Raw genomic sequence first — 17,107 nt, forward strand, 5'->3', positions numbered from 1 at the left:
TGACCCGAAAAAAGTCCAACGAGACAGCAGACAGCAGCAAATCAATCAACGCAAAAGCTTTGCAAATTCCTTAAAGACCGTTTTTTAATCAAATTTGAAGTTACTATTCTTTAAGGCCCATCTGCAGGTGTCACAAGCAAGTGACGGAAAAGGCAAATTAGGAATGTAAAACCCCCCTGGAGCTACAAAACGATTTGGGCCAAGTGGAAAAACATAAACAAAGGAGACCGAGACAACAATCGGTTTTGCCATTTCTATGCTAAACAACAAACCGAAAATTACATTCATTTCCTGCTTCCGGCATCACGTAGCCAAACTGGAGTCACCAAGGCTGCAACTTTGAGTGTCTGGGAGTGTCGAACAAAGTTTGGCCAAATTGCTAACTTCCTCCGGGGGAGCGTAATAGCCAAAAAGTCTATGTGCAGACTAAAGACATTAAAATGCTATTTTAAAATGAGGAATTCTGCGAGTAGAATACTATTACTGTTGTATAGTATTTATTTTTCAGTTATGATTTACTGCTCAGCTAAATAAAAATAGAACACATTATATTTCCATTTACATAGTTTTCTGTTCAGCCCATTTATATGAAATATCTGAAAAAGAGAATAAAACGTTAACAAGCCATAGCTACTTCTGCCTCGCAGACGCAGAAGAAAAAGTTCAGTCTCTTGACAATGCGATAATGCCCCGCACATTGTTTACTCCAGAGGACGCACCTAAGTTTATCTCAAATCGTTCCTTTCATAGTGCAACTTTTCCTCCCTATGCTACTGTACATACAATTGACCCATTCCTGCAACACATACCTGAGGCAGTAGTCGCCCCACATATTTTATTATTGTGGCAGAAAAAACCAAACTTGGCAAAAAATTTAATCAACATGACTTTTGTGGGTGTTTGCTCGCCTCTGGTTCGCAACAGTTCACTTGGCGCCTACACAATCGCACTCCTTTCAGAACGAATGCCAGCATAAACCAGAACGAGGGAGGTGAATCCGTGCGTCGTATTCAAAACCGGCAGCTGCGTCCTTCTCGGTTTAATTAATGCCAGTGTGAACCAACTGCAAAAATTCCACTCCACAGGGGTACAACTATATTTACCTTAAAGTCAGAACTTCCGAGAAATTTTAAAGATGGTTATTTTAAAATAGGAAATTTTATAAATGTTTGTCCATAGAAACCCATAGCACCTATAAATTTAAATAAATATTTGAGTCAAACAAGTTTTAAAAGGCAAGCCTTAGTTGAGATGGAAAAGAAAGAACGAGTTTGTACATAGAAATATGAAGCCAATACGAAGGGTATCAGCTAAGTGCCAAGCAATTTAATTTCATTAGTTATAAACATTTTCGGGCACAAAAAACTAGCCACATGGCTGGCCCAGTACAACAGGGAGTATGATTAACGCCCAAAAGCCACAAAGTAGGCAGCACAAAAACCACAAAATGTCAGCCAGCAGCAACGGCAGCAAAGGCTCATCAAATATGTTGATAAAACACAAAAGATTACAACGTAGCTGGCTTTGGGGAAAAGGATCCTAGGACGAAGGCATCTAATGTGTTTGTCAAAACGTTTTAATGCCCTTTCCAGGGGCTGGGGTCCCATAAAGCCAGCTAGATAGCCCGGCACAGTAACCTTTTTTTGGGGCAATAGTTAAAGGTTCGTAGGGCGTCGGTAGGGTTGTGCGGTTGTGCGTTTTGGGTCCGACTGACCAGCACCAGATGACCTTTTTCGCAGAGCGAAATAAAAATTGTTAAATAAAAGGCAAATAAAATTTGTGTGTCACACAAATAAGGGGGCGAAAAGCCTCGTCAAAGTCTCGACATGAGCAAAAACAACCTGTTGTGCATGTGTGTTTGTGGGGGGATGCGTGTGTGTGTGTAAAGGTCTGTGTTTTGGGGCGTTCAATGTATTAGTTGGGCTATGCCGTAAAGGCTATTTAAACGTCGTCAATGTGTTTTTCACGCTTCGCTTCAGGAGACATTGGGGGAAAAATCACACTACCCAACAAAAACAGGGTGAAATATCTCTTATTTATACAGACATCATACCCTTAGATTTGGTTTATACTCATGCATTTACCTCATTATTTATATCTGAATCTATAAACTATAGGAGCAGCTTAAGTATGCTTTATAAGTTATCGAGATCAAGTTTAGAAATACATTTCTCTTGGTGTCGAGTGTTTTGGGATAAAATGCCAAAGAGGCGCTCGATGCTTAACAATGTGTTAATGGGATTGCTTATTATGTGTCAATCAAGCGATTTTCCTAACCCAATTCCAGAACCCGAAAATATTCGTCCTGTCATGTACCATTTATTGGTTGACGCATTGTTTTATAAAGCCTGTTAAGCCGTGATCTTCCCTCAATGGCCACCAAGTAGCGGAATGGCCAACATTCGGACGTAAATAGCATCATTATCTAGGAGACATCGCACAACTCATTCGTCATTCGTCAAAAGCCAACAAGAAGGCGTCGCCAGAGAACGATGATAAATCACTTTCAATTTTGACAAACGTCCCAAATGTCGCGCAGTCTTGGGGCACATTTCATCGGCCAAACACCCACTTGCTAGCCCGGGCAGATACCAAATTTCCATACCAAGTGGTCGGACTCCGCTGGGCAATTGGCAACGCTTCCGTCCAACAAATCACTCTCCGGCGGACATTTCCGAGATATCATTGGCCAACGGCTGGGTCTGGCGGGAAAGGGGAAAGCGAAAGTCAATTCGATTAAGGCTTGGACAGACAGATCAGAAAAGATGGATGGCGGCGAACTGCAAATGGTAAATCATAAAAAGGCAGGCGGCGTTGTTATGCGATCGATTGGGTATCGTCAGTTGTTAAGGATTAAAGCACTTTCCACATTTAAACTTTGTTATCAATACAGATGAAGATACGGTATTGCCTTATAGGACACATTAGCTTTTCTTTTTGGAAAAACGCGTTTCTTTAAGTTATTTAGAAAGAGCTTGGAAAATCATTCTCTTCCAGTTGCCGCGTTAATACCTAAAATGAGCTTTTAAAAAACCTCGAATGATCTACTTATTAACCATCATGGCGTCACTATTTCGTGAGACGTGCCCCTGTCTTAACGACAATTCAATTTCCGGCTCGCCTTGCTGACATCACGTATACGCAGACTATCACGTATACAAGTTGCACCGCCATCAACAGCCAGCTCCTAAGAAAATATTTCGCCAGCACTTAACGCCCCAGGCAATCCAACTTTCTCCCGATGCTGCTGCAAAGGCTTAACATTCCACTTCCGCCTGCTGCGACAGCACAAAAAAGAGCCAAAACAATATTTGAAAATTCAGCCCCATTCGGCGGGGGAAAGTGTCTCTTCCTGTCGAGAAACTGCTGTGCATAATACTGCATACTCATTTCGGGCCATTGTTCAGACACTTCTCGTCATGAGGGCTCCACTCGAGGAATCTCCCCACTTCGCCTTGGGTGTACTGCCCCAAGGGAGAGCCGTCTATCAGCATCCCAACTGGATTCATAGAGTCTCAACCAACCGGATGCAATTCTTTCCCCTTCGAGCCGTGCATGTATTGTGTTCCGCTTATAAATAATTCAATTGCCTTTTTCCTGGCCTTATTCTGTTTGCTGCAAAGTGAACATATGACGCCTGCAACGAATTACAATGAACGGCAGGGAAGGCCTCACACTTGATGTGAAAAACATGAGAGTCCTTTGCATTGTCTAGCACACGTCTATGCTGAGGACGAGCCAGAAATTGCAGTTGTATTGATTATTTTTAAATTTTTAATAATGGAGAACCGATGACCCCGACCATTAGACAAGCCATTAACCCATGACATCATTTGGTAAAATGTGTGAATTCCTATAAAAACTGTGGCAACTAATGGTGCCATTGGCGCAGCTGTTGGGTTTTTCTGCCATCTAACCTTTCGAGGGCTTTAACAGTTTAAATAGAAAAAACACATTGAACATGTTTGAGTGTGCGGCTCCATTCAAGTGTAGTCATGAATAATATTCGCTCATAAATTCTTTGCCATTGGACAAAATACGTATTTCACTTTGAAAATATAGGTAAGCCGCTTTCATCTTCAGTGTTTCAATGGAAAACTACATAAAAAGAGTTTGCTCTAAAATACAAGTCTTTTGCGCTATGAACTTTGTTTTTCAATCTATTGCTTGAGCAAATGCTTGTAAAAAGAATATTTATTTTTCTCTTGTGGTGCTAGGGAACATTTATACCAAAAACTGTGGTATGAAGACAGCTGCAATCAAATAGAAAACATTTTACATGCCTAAGAAAATTAATGCACTCTTATTAATTTACATTTTTATAGATTTATATATATTGCTTTCAATATGATGTAATATTATGGAGATCATTTCTAGAAATTTTCAAGGAATGCCATGATATTAATGAAGCATTCAATAGGCGTCTCACCAATTGGTAGTGTAAATGTTAAATGTATCCTACTCGGTGTAGTATTTCGACGACAGCTGTGTTTTTATCTTGTCTTTATGTTGTATTTTTAATTTTCCATCCTTGTTTTCTTTCTTACAGTTTCCCATCAACGCGAGGCAAGAGTGATAAGTGAAAATGTTTCATTTGAAGCGGGAACTGAGTCAAGGCTGTGCCTTGGCCCTTATATGCCTGGTGACTATCCAGATGCAGCAGCCCACCCAGGCGGAGGCGTCCTCAGCTCAAGGTGACCACCACCCAGTGCACCCCACGCCCAAGAAGCAATACTCAAAAGACTTTTTTGCAGGCACTCCCCTGAGCAATCTGTATGATAATCTGCTGCAGCGCGAATACGCCGGACCCGTCGTGTTTCCCAACCACCAGGTGGAGCGCAAGGCCCAGCGTTCGCCATCGCTGCGTCTTCGGTTCGGACGCAGTGATCCGGACATGCTGAACAGTATTGTGGAGAAGCGTTGGTTCGGCGACGTCAACCAGAAGCCCATTAGGTCGCCCTCCCTGCGTTTGCGATTCGGGAGGCGGGATCCCAATCTGCCGCAGATGAGAAGGACCGCCTACGATGACCTCCTGGAGCGGGAACTCACCCTCAACGGGCAGCAGCAGCAGTTAGCTTCCGAGTCGGATTCCGACCTGGGTGCCGACTACGACGGACTTTACGAGCGAGTGGTGCGAAAGCCACAGCGTCTTCGCTGGGGACGAAGTGTTCCTCAGTTTGAGGCAAACAACGCGGACAATGAACAAGTAATGATCGTAAATTTATTGTATTACAACATTATTAAGGTGTATTGGCTTCTTAATGCAACCTTTTGGGTAGAATACAGCATTCAGTTGCATACTTTTTGTGAGTCTAAGGCTGTTGTGATATCTGAAGTACAAAGAAAAGTTGATAAAATTAATCAGCAAACCTAAATTTAAATTCGTATCTATTCTACTTGCTAGATCGAACGATCGCAGTGGTACAACTCGCTTTTGAACTCGGACAAAATGCGCCGAATGCTCGTGGCCCTTCAGCAGCAGTACGAGATGCCCGAGAACGTGGCCAGCTATGCCAACGACGAGGATACTGATGCGGAGCTGAATAACGATGCATCGGAGTTCCAAAGGGAAGTCCGTAAGCCGATGCGCTTGCGGTGGGGAAGGAGCACTGGAAAAGCTCCCTCAGAGCAAAAGGTAGGAATGAATATCAGATCATTTGTTTGTGCCCAAACAAAAGTAGTTCTTCTGCAAATATAGCCCACTCCCGAGGAAACCTCATCAATCTCACCCAAGACGCAGAACTAAACTATTATAAACCGCCATGTAAAGGATCAGCAGGAGATTGGCAACAATTGAAAGAAATCGTCAACAAGCTACACGGTCAATAAGATACAGAAAACATATAAGGCCCGCGTTGGATAAGGCATTATTGATTAAGCATTTTGAGATCGCATGGGCTAGAAATACACACAATGAATATATACTATATTAACATGCACACATATGATTAACCACTTAGTTTTACTTTTGGTTTTCAGCAAATATTCAAGCAAACGAAAACTTATAAAAATATTCTGTTGTAATCTTTAACAATGCGCAGGTAAAACAAGGTAACACAAACTTGACCTATATTGACGTGTATTAATTTCCAATGGCTTAAATTTGTATTTCATTTTGTCTTTTGTTCAATACTTTTGAATTCGTATCAATAGCCAACTCTCAGAACAGTAAAGTCTCCCTATTCCTAACATGTTCAATTAAGCAACTTTGAAACTATTTGAATGCCCAAAAAACGTTTAGACTCAATGTATATAAAATAAATGATAAAATCTTTTAAAAATTAGCGCCAATTTGTAATGACAAAGGTAGAATGCCATACAACTTATTGTTCTATTAATGAAAATCTTCTTGATTTCTAAACTAGTAAGCGAATTTCGATTTAACGATACGATGGAAATGTTTGAAAAACATAGAGGCCCCCGGAAGCTGTATTACTGTAACACTTGTTATATTATGTGTGCTAAAACTTATAAATACATATATGTATATCAACTATTATATCATACGACTATATATATATACAAATACGATGAGCATTGTCTATTAAAATTTTATTGATGTATTTTAATAAAAGGAGAAAACAATTACAAAAGCAAACGAGCATAAAGCTGATTGTGGTTAGAACACTTTTGTATATTTAATTTACACCATCATTGAAATTATTGTTTAACAACTAAAATATTTATTATGAAGAAAATATACTTTTTGATGAGCCAGCAGCTGCCATAACCAGCTGAGTGCAATTTTCCGCTGAAAATTGTGAAAACCGTTTACCGCGATATATATCAGTATATACGCATATATACCTTTAAATGTGTGTAATATCATGAATGTAAATAAAAGAGCAGGAATAATAAAAGCAAACATATTTTACTCGATCTATGCAACAAATAAATAACTCAGATGGAGTAAAAACTTAAAACTGTGTATTCTCACCTGTGTTGGGTGGGCTTACCATCCAGCTTGCTGTTTTTTAGTTTATGGATGCCTACGTTTCCTCTTTTCCCCATTAACAGAAAGAATCTATATTATGATCCAACTTTCTAAAATCACTATACAAAACTTTTTCCGCATGAAACCCATGAATCTAGCAACACTGCCAGGAATTATCCACTTGGAAAGCCAGGGAACCAACTGCTGCCCATAATGGAATTAAGCAACAAATGCAAGAAAATTAAACCAAAGCCAAACAAGAAACAAAAACTCTGATGACGATGGCATCAGGGAAATGGGCAGGAGAATCAACACGGCCACACACACAAACCATCCGCCGCAAGCCAAGGACATTTGGCCTCCCACCTGTTGTGATGACAGTCATCGCCATTAGCTCTGTGGCCCCATCATCCAACGCGCCCATTTCCACCAGGTAGAACTCTTTGTTGATGTTTGTTTTGATAATTAACTTTTCAACTCTAATGTTCTGGAATGTGGGTTGCCTAAAATTTTCATAAATCCGTACATGAAACATTATTTTTGTTAATTTTATGCAGGCATTGAACATTTAACATGAAAATGCACTTTACGAGGGAAGAAATTTTTGTGGGCGGCAAACGAGTTAGCTTAATATGTTTAATTTTTACTGGGAGAAGTCATTATGTATATTCAAGCTACATGCTCTCAAATTATTTAACAACAATTTCTGCTGATGAAATGGAATCTTGAATTTTTGGGATTTCTCATCAAAATCAAGGGAAGCAATCAAGGGAAACTTTTTCCCGAAAACTAGTTAAAACTATGAGAACATAAAAAGCGCAACAAAACTAAATTTTCCAGAAGTTTAACTTATAAATAATGTAAGTTAAAAAGCAAAGATGGTAATAATATAACCCCGTCAATTTCTGATCTACGCGCGTTGAAATATGCAGATTAGAATCAACTTTTAAGATGACAACTTTGTTTGGTGTCATTCGCTAATGTCAAAAGTTTTTTGGAAACGTTTTCGAATGATCTGCTTGCCGATGTTTTTGTTTTTGTCTCGCATATGTACAGAGTGTAGACGCCCAACGTTACTTAGTATACTTGGCAAATATTTATGCAAATAATATGCAATTACACTCACACGCAATCGTCGCCTAAAAGAGCTCTGTAAACAACGAAGTTTTTCAACAAACACACCGGCACCCAACACATACATACATATGTGTCCCACATACATACATATGTGTCCCACATACATACATATGTGTCCCACATACACCAATGCAGAAGGAAAATCCTCTTCAGGAGGCGACAAATACCACTTGCAACAAAAAAACGACTAAGGATTTCCATTCCGCTTTTCTCCATGTTACACTGTAAGCATTGTAATTTTATGGCACCTGAAAAGTACCCATTGGCGAATGCTCCTCAATCTACATTTTACCATTTTTGTTTTTTATAAAAATTCACTTTGCCCAAATGAAATGTGATACGAAAAAGAAAAGAGAACGCCATTGTGGGGACCCTCGACTATCTAAGTCCCGTTACTCATACTCGAGCATGAAACTATTTCTTTCAGTGTGCACCAACACAAGTATGCAAATGAAAGAGCAACAGAAACGAAAAACAATGTTAACTACTTTTACTTCTGTCTGAGCCGCCAGCAGAACATAAACAGCCAAAACTAATGCAAAAGTTTTAATTCTTTTCTATGGAAAACAGTAGGCAAACAGGAATCTGTGTGGCGTTTACTTTGCATAGACTAAAAACATATTCAAGGCAACACAAATACGAATGAAAAATAGGCGTCTACTCATAACAGATTTAAGTCGCTGTTGGCCAATAAAAAACGTTTACCAATTGAAGAAGAAAACACCAGATTAGAACAATGAAAAACTTTTAGATGTTTTCAATTTTATTGTCTATAACCTAGTGTTTAAATCAGAACAATGCTTTGTTTGTGAATTAAAAAATCCGATTCGACTGGGGTGAGGGTATTTGTTTGAGAATACTGATACGATTTGGGGTTACAAAGTTAAAAATACAATTAGGAGATTATTGTGTAGCCGGCGAAAGAAATGTAACAGCATTCAGGGGCGACTAAAACTACGAATTGCAAACTCATTAAAGGAATTTAATCCACTACCTGACGAATTTGAAAGTCCTCTAAATTTTCTTGAGGAATTAACCGAAGTTTCAAATCGTTGGCCAAATGCAGAACCGCATAGAAAGCCACCGACGGGGACAGCGAGTCTGCCATTTTGGTGGTCAATAGATTGGGCAGCTTGTCATACACCTGTTGGAAACTCGCGACTCCCTTTGAATAGTGTTCGTTCTTTTTCTTTGGATGCGAGGGTATCGTCTCTTCTGGCACAGCGTTTAGTAGTTGCTTCTGTATTAGGGAGTTGCAGGACTTTTTCAGATTCTTCATGTCTATCACCTTGGCTCTCTTCGCGAATGGTACAATCACTTTGGCAACCTGCACGTAAATTATTGTATATGATTTATATTATATATGTATGTATATGATTTTATTGTAATAACTAACCTGCGATGGAGCACCCTCAAACTCTGTGCCAATCTCGAAGACTGTATTATTGCAAGTGGCGTTCATTTGAGCGAGACCCATCTCCCCCGCGTCCACGTCCATTATGCTTGCCTCGCCAGCTTGTTCCGCCGCAATCGCCGCAATAACGCTCACGTTGGCAGGAACAGCATCCGTAAAATGTTCGTTGTTGAATAGCCCCTGGTCATTGTCATCATCGTGGTGCATATCCGCATCCATATCGATGCCAAGATCTCCGCCCTCATCCGAATCAGGTTCACCAACGCATTTCGACAACTTTATGCTGGGAGCAGAGTCGTATTTAAAGAAAAGATCCGGCTCCAAATCAAACTTGGTGGGCAATATCAGCTTTCGAGGATCCCACTTCTTTTGGAAATTCACCCTGCGCTGCCTTATTGTGGTGTCCAGCTGTTGAAAAAAGTTTTCCGTCACATTGCCGTAATCTACAGCCTTGGCTTTTCGGTTGGCGCTCAGAAGAGCTGACTTCTTGGGTCGTTGACTGCGAATAGGCTGGGTGTCCACCTGGCCATTGGTCTGCGAGAAAGTGCTGCGCGGGCGAGTGCGCTTAAACTTCCAGTGCGAGGGACCGGCCCAAAACTGGGAAATTTGATCCATCGGCCTGTAGGAGTACTCTAGCTTAGAATTTCCGTCTACCGGTCGCAAATCCTCGATGAACTCTGTCTGCTTGTGTAGCCGGCGACAATTATTGATCACCGTTTGCTCCTCGGTAGTGAGCTCTTCCATTTCATTGGAGTCCACCTCCAGAACCAGAGGCGGTGGTCCATCAAAGTCCGGCATGGGCTCACACTCGGCATTAATGTCAAAGGCCATGGAAATCTCATTTACACACATATCATCAGCATTATCCAGACCCTCGTCGTGATCTTCATCCTGCACTGCCTCTGTTGCCTTTTCGTTGGCCGCCTTGGGGTTAGGAGCACTTGTGATGATGTAGCCAGTGTGCAGCGGACGCAGATTTGATCTCTCAGCATGTGGCAGCAATTTGCGCATGAGATTGGTGTTAATAAGCGATTCGGCTGGCCATTGTTCCATATCTGCATTGAGCGTAGTGTGGTCCTGGACCTCTACGGTGGACTCTTCGCTGTTCCAAAAATTGTAGGTGGTGCGCAAGCGCAATTCCGAGTCGAAACTTGGAAGAATGTTGTGCATGAGACGATTCGAAGCATTTATAGAGCCCACAGTGGAGTTTAGCTTTCCAAACACAGGATCCTGCAAGGGAGCTGTATCCAGTCGGCTGTTTAACGTATCTCTGTTTTTGGTCACTGTAGATATGGGCTTCTTTTGCCGTTTGGGCTTGGGCGCTGCTTCTTTGGCAGCCTGCTGCGCTGAATCCTGTCTCTCGCCAGTCGCCTGTTCACCTTGAAGGCCATCATCATCCTCGGCAGCGTTGAGTTGCTTATCCGTAAGAGTTCGAGCACTCAAGCCAGCTGAAATGCGCATGGCATCCAGGTATATGGAGTCCACACGCAGACCGTACACCTTGGAAGAGGCTTCTAAAGAGGAACCTGCCATCTAGGGAAAAAAATTAACAAGCGATTATGATTTCTACATTAACTTAATGTGCACAAAACAACCCACCTTAAAGTTACTCATGCGCTTGTGATGGTGATCCAGCAGATTGGCCAGGGAATCGATTAGCATTAGGTTCCAAGCGTTGTCCTTGCTTAGCTTGTTGCCATTGTAGATCTCCAGACAGTTTCTGATGGTCTCATTGTCTTCGATGGACTCCAGAGTGCTTGGGCGGTTCTGCTGCTGCAGGAGCGTGCGACGGCGAGCTTCCCGCCTTTCCGCCTCGTCGTCGTTAAGGGGGGTTAGCATGCGGGACACCCCCTCTTGGTAACTGCCCACCGCGGACCGCCTGAGCGGAGTTTCCAAGCGGGGCAGGGTCATCCTTTCAAGGAAATGGACAAATTAACGTAACGTAAGCGCACAGCAAAGCGAATTCTGATTGCCGGAGGCTAATGGTTTTGGGGAATTTTTAAAAACACATCAATTAAGCAGATTGACTTTCAACGATAGCTGCGTTTCTAATTCAACAGTTTTGAAACACTTTTGTTGATTGTATTTTGTCTATTTCTGGTTTTGCGCTGGTATTAGTACTAGTTTACAGTTTCTTTCAAACGACGCCGCAATTTAGGGCTGCATTTTAGTGTTGGTTAAAACTAAGAGTGTGCCGAGTTAGCTAGAAAATTGGAACAGGAAAATCGCTAAAGAATTTGCTATATAATTCTAAGCCAAATGAACTTTATTAATAAGTGTATTTTATTTTTAAAAATATAGAAGAAACTTAAGATACATTTATAAGCATCGAAATAGAATGAAATTATGAATATTAACTTTCTTTTACATTCAGGGATTCGCAAGCACCACCACAGCTAAATATAGGTCAACCAGCGATGACTGTTCATTCTCAAAGACCTTAAATTTTATAAATCTGTTTCCTTTACTTTGAAATTTCGCTTCTAAACAAATCTTTCTTTTTATATAAGTATCACACTGGTAATTAATAATCTTTATTTTAGATGGGCCACAGTTCTTTTGACAGCAATGTCTAAATCAATGCAATTCAGAAATATTTAGTTAGTAAAAATCCTTAACGGCATTCGCGACTCTTGCCAACACTGTCGCTGACAACCACTTCATCCCTGGTAGGCGGCAACTCTCACACACACAGCCGCAGAACTTTGAGTCCCTCGCGCAGTTCACATCGATTCAATGTCGTGATTATTGTTAGTTTTCGTTGTTTTCGTCTGAGAAACTTTAAATAACTATTCGACAGCGCTGCGCGAAAATCTCGATGTAATTAAATAGCGCAAAGGAAACGCTCTCAGCTTCAAAACTTATTCTACAACTTTTAGCTTTACCGAAGTATACACTCTGCGTGTATGTGTGCATATCTGCCTGTGGTAGTACTGGAGTAACTGGACCTTCCGATTTTGCGCAGTTCCTGCGAAAGCTAACGGGCTTTTCAGTTCGAATTGCGGAATAGCAGGAATACGAGATTACGGGGTTGCGGAATTTCGGAAATTCGGAATCACCATGGCACGCGACACACAAGGAACCCAGGGAACCCAAAGCCAGGCCTCCAATATCTGGACGCAAGTGGAGAGCCAGCCGATGGAGAAGATTGTCTGGGGCCGCTTGTATGGCAAGAATATTAAGATCAAATCGCTGGGTATGAGTTCAAAATACCGAATTCTTTATACGCATTCGTCCTTTTCTGTTGGTAACCAAATTTCCACCTGTTTTGTGTCTTTATTGCGTGTGCACTGCATGTATTAATGGCAATCCCGCGCTGTACTAATTACAGATCTTAACAATGATGAGTTCACCGCTGGACGCGGAGAGGCCAACGATTTAATACTCACGCTAAACGATTTGCCCGAGAAAATCCTGACGCGCATTTCCAAAGTGCATTTTATCATAAAACGGGCAAATTGCGAGCTTACCAACCCAGTTTATATTCAGGTAGGTTGAGGTTACAAAACCATATTGGAAAAGAAGTTGGCATTCGGAGGACTTTTTTAAAAGGATACAGTTAATTAACAAAACCATATGACAAACAGAAAGTTAACCAGATAAAACTAACTTAGAACTCAAATTTAATTTATTTGGTTGAGATTATCTAAAAAAAAATAACTTAAAAATTGAATATTCATTTACAAAAAAACGGTGATATAGAGCTCAGATGCTTTTATTGAAATTTCCGAAGTAACCATTGCCTTTGATCACCCATTTCTCAGGATCTCTCACGCAATGGGACGTTTGTGAATAATGAAAAAATTGGCACAAACAGGATGCGAATCCTAAAGAATGACGACGTAATTTCCCTGTCCCACCCAACGTACAAAGGTAAGATCGACAAACAGGTACAGATATCTGCAAGGACTCGCAAGTAATTTGATGTATTGCACCTGCCCTTCTTTGTAGCCTTTGTATTCAAGGATCTCAGCCCGAACGAGTCTATCGGCCTTCCCGAGGAGATTAACAATACGTATTATGTAAATCGCAAGCTGGGATCGGGGGCATACGGACTGGTGCGTCTGGTCTATGACACCCGCACCTGCCAGCAGTTTGCCATGAAAATTGTTAAGAAAAACATGCTCTCTGGTGCGCGACCCAGCACCAATTTTAGTGATCCCGATCGGGTGCTCAACGAAGCCAAGATTATGAAAAATCTTTCCCACCCGTGCGTGGTCCGCATGCACGACATCGTGGACAAGCCGGATTCCGTGTATATGGTGCTGGAGTTTATGCGTGGCGGTGACCTTCTTAACCGGATCATCAGCAACAAACTTCTCAGCGAGGACACCTCAAAGCTTTATTTTTACCAAATGTGCCATGCCGTCAAGTACCTACACGATCGGGGTAAAACTAACTATATTTATTTGTGTTCGAATGTGTTGCTAAATATGCAAATTAGTAATTCATGGGAATGCGTTTTAAAAGCTCCCTTGATTTTAATTAAAAGGCACAGCATTCCTGCCCCTTAACAAATTGACTAGTAGGACTATCGCAAACACAGCAATCGAACTTTCCCCTAAACAGTTTTTTTACTTTTAGGCATAACCCATCGGGACCTAAAACCAGACAATGTTTTGCTGGAGACCAATGACGAGGAGACCCTGCTTAAGGTCTCCGATTTCGGGCTGAGTAAATTTGTTCAAAAGGACTCGGTTATGCGGACGCTTTGTGGCACTCCGCTCTACGTGGCCCCCGAGGTGCTGATAACCGGCGGTCGAGAAGCCTACACCAAGAAAGTAGACATTTGGAGCTTGGGAGTGGTGCTCTTTACTTGGTAAGCCAATATGTAATTCTCCAATAAGATGAAATAGAAAAATATCCATTTCTTGCAGCCTGAGTGGCACTCTGCCCTTTTCCGACGAGTACGGAACCCCGGCTGCCCAGCAAATAAAGAGGGGCAGATTCGCGTACGGACACCCTTCTTGGAAGGGTGTCTCGCAACGCGCCAAGCTGCTGATCAACCAAATGCTCATTGTGGATCCCGAGAGGCGACCCTCAATTGATGACGTTTTGCAGAGCAGCTGGCTGCGGGATGCGCCCATGCTGCAAAAGGCCAAGAGGCTGATGAAGCTCGATGGCATGGAGATCGAGGAGGAGAACTTTCTTGAACCACCCACCAAGCGTTCGCGACGTTAAGTTTTGTTTCTAAGTTCCCATCGTTTATACCCATGGTTCGAGGCGCGAAAAGGTTTTAATTTTCTGGAAAAATTAAGCGACAACATTTTTCCTAAACCGCCGACAACGCCGCATCCAGGTGTATTGGCGAATTGAAGTATTTTTTTGCGGTTGTTTATTTTTACGTGTTGTCTAGTGTAAGTTTCATTGCCAAAAACAGGGCGCTTCACAATTATTTTAAGATTCCTATCAATTTGAATTTTTCCATTCCACTGGAATATTATTACGATTTAATTACTTGTAGATGTTTAGTAACTAAAAGTTCTAAATGTATGAATTTGACTCTTCAGCAATCCATTTAGCTTTTCGAAATAAACCAACTGAATTTGTTTAAGTAATATTTACTTTGTACGCTCTTTTATAGCATTCAAAAAAAATTGCCTCTTGCAATGTCGCAACAAATGATTTGCTTCGTCTACTTATATACATTTATATATAGTTAAATATAATAGTGTGGTACAAGCTAAAGCACCTCGGTCAAGAACCGAGTATGGTGTATATAATAGAAACTTAAGTGGTTAAAAAAATAAATGCAACAAATTCTAAAGGAAATCACAGGGCCTCCAGCAAAATTATTTAATCGCATGCGTCACCATTTTGCGACCATGTCCGATGGTGATAAGGGTGCTATCATCGGTCCAAACGGCATCTGTAAGACGAGAATGGGTTTCTTGGTGCGTGTAGATGACCTCATGGCCCGCCTGCACATTAGACACTTTCACGGAGGCGGGCAAATTGCTCATGGCAGCCAGATAGGGTCTGAAAGTATGTGTGTTAAAGATAATCTCCATTGTTTTGCCACAACTCGTACCCATTGATTATTAACTGGGCGACATGGCCCTTGTCGAAGTATTCCCTGGTTTCCGCCAGTTTCCGCGGCACTCGGACGTCCAAAGTATGAACCTTGCCGTCGTAGTCCCCGAGGTAAATGTAATTGTCACCCTGAAGCTCTGTGGCAGAGGCCCAGGCGGCACTGGTGAAGCTCAGCAAGTGGCTGGAATCTGCATAAAGGCACGTGGATGAAGGAGCCGCTGCCCTGACATCCCAAAGGCGGGCACATCCGCCTCGATCACAGGTCACAAACTTGTCGGCCGAAGCTGAAGGTGTGGTCAGGGCAGTCAACTTATCGGTGTGCGAAGAGCGCGATCTGTAGGAGCTCACCAAATCGGCGCCCGAGATATCCCAGACCTGGAAGAGGGATTCCGTTGGATATTTTCCATTTCTTCACTCTACCGTCATACATACATTAAGGGTGCTATCCGCTGAGCCCGAAATAGCCTTGCGGGGATCCGCTTTGAAGACGCAAAGTTGGCTGATGGGCGTGGGATGCGCGCAAGATTCGCCCACGAGGAAGAGGCAATAGGGCGACTGAGGATCTCGCACCTTGGAATATGTGGACCAGGCCTGGAGTCGCGTATCGCCAAGGGCCACCAGCAGAACATCATTCTCGGCGTAGCGTACAATGTTCACCGTGTGATCCGCCTGCAGTTTGAAGTCCGCCGTGTCCACGGTCATGTGGTGCATCTGTTCGCGTCCGTAGCCGAAGAACATGCCCCACCAGTGGCGACCTTCGCGTCGGTTGGTGGCCAGGGCCAAGTGGTTGTGGTCATTGATGGCAATGCTGTCCCAGCAGTCGTGCAGACGCGGCGAAAGGTTCTCCATTCGCGCGTTCAGGTCCGCAACGTTGAGGTTCGGATACTCCAGGTTACCGGCCAGCTCCAGTGCCGGCGGAGGCTGGTGGGTCACCGGAGTGCGGTACACCTCTGAGCTGCGTTGCGGGAACATGGTCGTTCACTCAAGAATCCGGAAAACCACCAAGAAATGGCCAAGCGGCGAAGGAAGAGCAACGTGCCCGGCAATAGCAAAAAAATCGATGATCGTGCAAATCGAGCTATCGATATTATTAATAATATTCGCGGGCTGGTTACTCTGGTATTTAAAATGTTATCGACTTATTGAAGAAAGTTAATTCCTTTATTCCTATTAATATCAGTTTATACATATGTGCTCGTAAAATGTATACTTGAATAATACTTTCGTTCGACACTAACATTTTTATTAAACAAATGCAGTTCTGAACTTATTTGGGACAATTAAAAGAAACACTTACATAATTTCTACAAGTTTTTTTTACATATTTTGCTCCAGGGGCTGCTCAGCTTCCATTTTTGAATTGAGCTCTCTTGGTGCTCATCGCCACTACGTGGACTGCCGCCTATCAGAGATGACAGTAGGCCATTAATTTCTTGGTCAAAGGAAGGAAAATAATATATATAAATATACATTTCTTAAAACGACTGTAGGGTTTGAGCTGCATCAGCTCTAGAATCGATAGGCTTAGCCTAATTAAAAGCCGATAACGGGTAGTCGGTCTTTGAGTATTTATACAAATTGAAATGTTC

At 42.2% G+C, this 17,107-nt stretch overlaps 4 protein-coding genes across 6 annotated transcripts in view; 2 read left to right on the top strand and 2 right to left on the bottom strand.

Moving 5' to 3' along the window:
* LOC6529787 (short neuropeptide F) overlaps positions 1 to 6,923 on the top strand; it is a 29,541-nt gene extending 22,618 nt beyond the window's left edge. The window contains exons 2-5 of the mRNA XM_015196948.3: positions 4,550 to 4,694; positions 4,755 to 5,206; positions 5,405 to 5,635; positions 5,699 to 6,923. Coding sequence (XP_015052434.1) covers positions 4,586 to 4,694; positions 4,755 to 5,206; positions 5,405 to 5,635; positions 5,699 to 5,746 — 840 coding nt within the window. The 5' untranslated portion in view covers positions 4,550 to 4,585 and the 3' untranslated portion in view covers positions 5,747 to 6,923. The remainder of the gene's footprint in view (positions 1 to 4,549; positions 4,695 to 4,754; positions 5,207 to 5,404; positions 5,636 to 5,698) is intronic.
* Positions 6,924 to 8,816: 1,893 nt separating this feature from the next.
* Positions 8,817 to 11,612, bottom strand: LOC6529788 (condensin complex subunit 2). Its single transcript, XM_002090736.4, has 3 exons — positions 11,085 to 11,612; positions 9,468 to 11,018; positions 8,817 to 9,398 (listed from the first exon to the last, which is right to left on the bottom strand). Exons 1-3 carry the CDS (start codon positions 11,394 to 11,396, stop codon positions 9,054 to 9,056), a joined length of 2,208 nt encoding a protein of 735 aa, XP_002090772.1. The 5' UTR covers positions 11,397 to 11,612; the 3' UTR covers positions 8,817 to 9,053.
* A 554-nt stretch (positions 11,613 to 12,166) lies between these two features.
* On the top strand, positions 12,167 to 15,043 carry LOC6529789 (ovarian-specific serine/threonine-protein kinase Lok). 3 transcript variants are annotated; one of them, XM_015196949.1, is made up of 7 exons: positions 12,167 to 12,305; positions 12,365 to 12,732; positions 12,817 to 12,974; positions 13,250 to 13,358; positions 13,437 to 13,874; positions 14,070 to 14,304; positions 14,363 to 15,043. In XM_015196949.1, the coding sequence occupies exons 2-7, from the start codon at positions 12,546 to 12,548 to the stop codon at positions 14,664 to 14,666; spliced, it is 1,431 nt and encodes a 476-aa protein (XP_015052435.1). In that variant the 5' UTR covers positions 12,167 to 12,305; positions 12,365 to 12,545; the 3' UTR covers positions 14,667 to 15,043. The 3 variants fall into 3 exon arrangements, with proteins under 3 accessions (XP_015052435.1, XP_039229228.1, XP_002090773.1); XM_039373294.1 differs by having other exon boundaries at positions 12,168 to 12,732; XM_002090737.4 differs by having other exon boundaries at positions 12,169 to 12,681.
* On the bottom strand, positions 15,031 to 16,880 carry LOC6529790 (protein valois). The gene is made up of 3 exons (XM_002090738.4): positions 15,951 to 16,880; positions 15,517 to 15,893; positions 15,031 to 15,464 (listed from the first exon to the last, which is right to left on the bottom strand). Exons 1-3 carry the CDS (start codon positions 16,488 to 16,490, stop codon positions 15,278 to 15,280), a joined length of 1,104 nt encoding a protein of 367 aa, XP_002090774.1. The 5' UTR covers positions 16,491 to 16,880; the 3' UTR covers positions 15,031 to 15,277.
* Positions 16,881 to 17,107: the final 227 nt, after the last annotated feature.

Source organism: Drosophila yakuba, chromosome 2R, assembly GCF_016746365.2.
Source record: "Drosophila yakuba strain Tai18E2 chromosome 2R, Prin_Dyak_Tai18E2_2.1, whole genome shotgun sequence".
NCBI classification, from domain to species: Eukaryota; Metazoa; Arthropoda; class Insecta; order Diptera; family Drosophilidae; genus Drosophila; species Drosophila yakuba.

Bases quoted from the DNA above. Each gene is read 5' to 3' on its own strand.
- LOC6529788 (XM_002090736.4), bottom strand. From the start codon at position 11,396: ATGACCCTGCCCCGCTTGGAAACTCCGCTCAGGCGGTCCGCGGTGGGC. The intron at 11,019-11,084 runs GTGGGTTGTTTT...TTTTTTCCCTAG, and splicing joins AGCGCATGAGTAACTTTAAG to ATGGCAGGTTCCTCTTTAGA. The intron at 9,399-9,467 runs GTTAGTTATTAC...ATTTACGTGCAG, and splicing joins TTGAGGGTGCTCCATCGCAG to GTTGCCAAAGTGATTGTACC.
- LOC6529790 (XM_002090738.4), bottom strand. From the start codon at position 16,490: ATGTTCCCGCAACGCAGCTCAGAGGTGTACCGCACTCCGGTGACCCAC. The intron at 15,894-15,950 runs GTATGTATGACG...TCCCTCTTCCAG, and splicing joins CAGCGGATAGCACCCTTAAT to GTCTGGGATATCTCGGGCGC. The intron at 15,465-15,516 runs GTACGAGTTGTG...ACATACTTTCAG, and splicing joins GCCCAGTTAATAATCAATGG to ACCCTATCTGGCTGCCATGA.
- LOC6529789 (XM_015196949.1), top strand. From the start codon at position 12,546: ATGGCACGCGACACACAAGGAACCCAGGGAACCCAAAGCCAGGCCTCC. The intron at 12,733-12,816 runs GTAACCAAATTT...TACTAATTACAG, and splicing joins GCATTCGTCCTTTTCTGTTG to ATCTTAACAATGATGAGTTC. The intron at 14,305-14,362 runs GTAAGCCAATAT...CATTTCTTGCAG, and splicing joins GGAGTGGTGCTCTTTACTTG to CCTGAGTGGCACTCTGCCCT.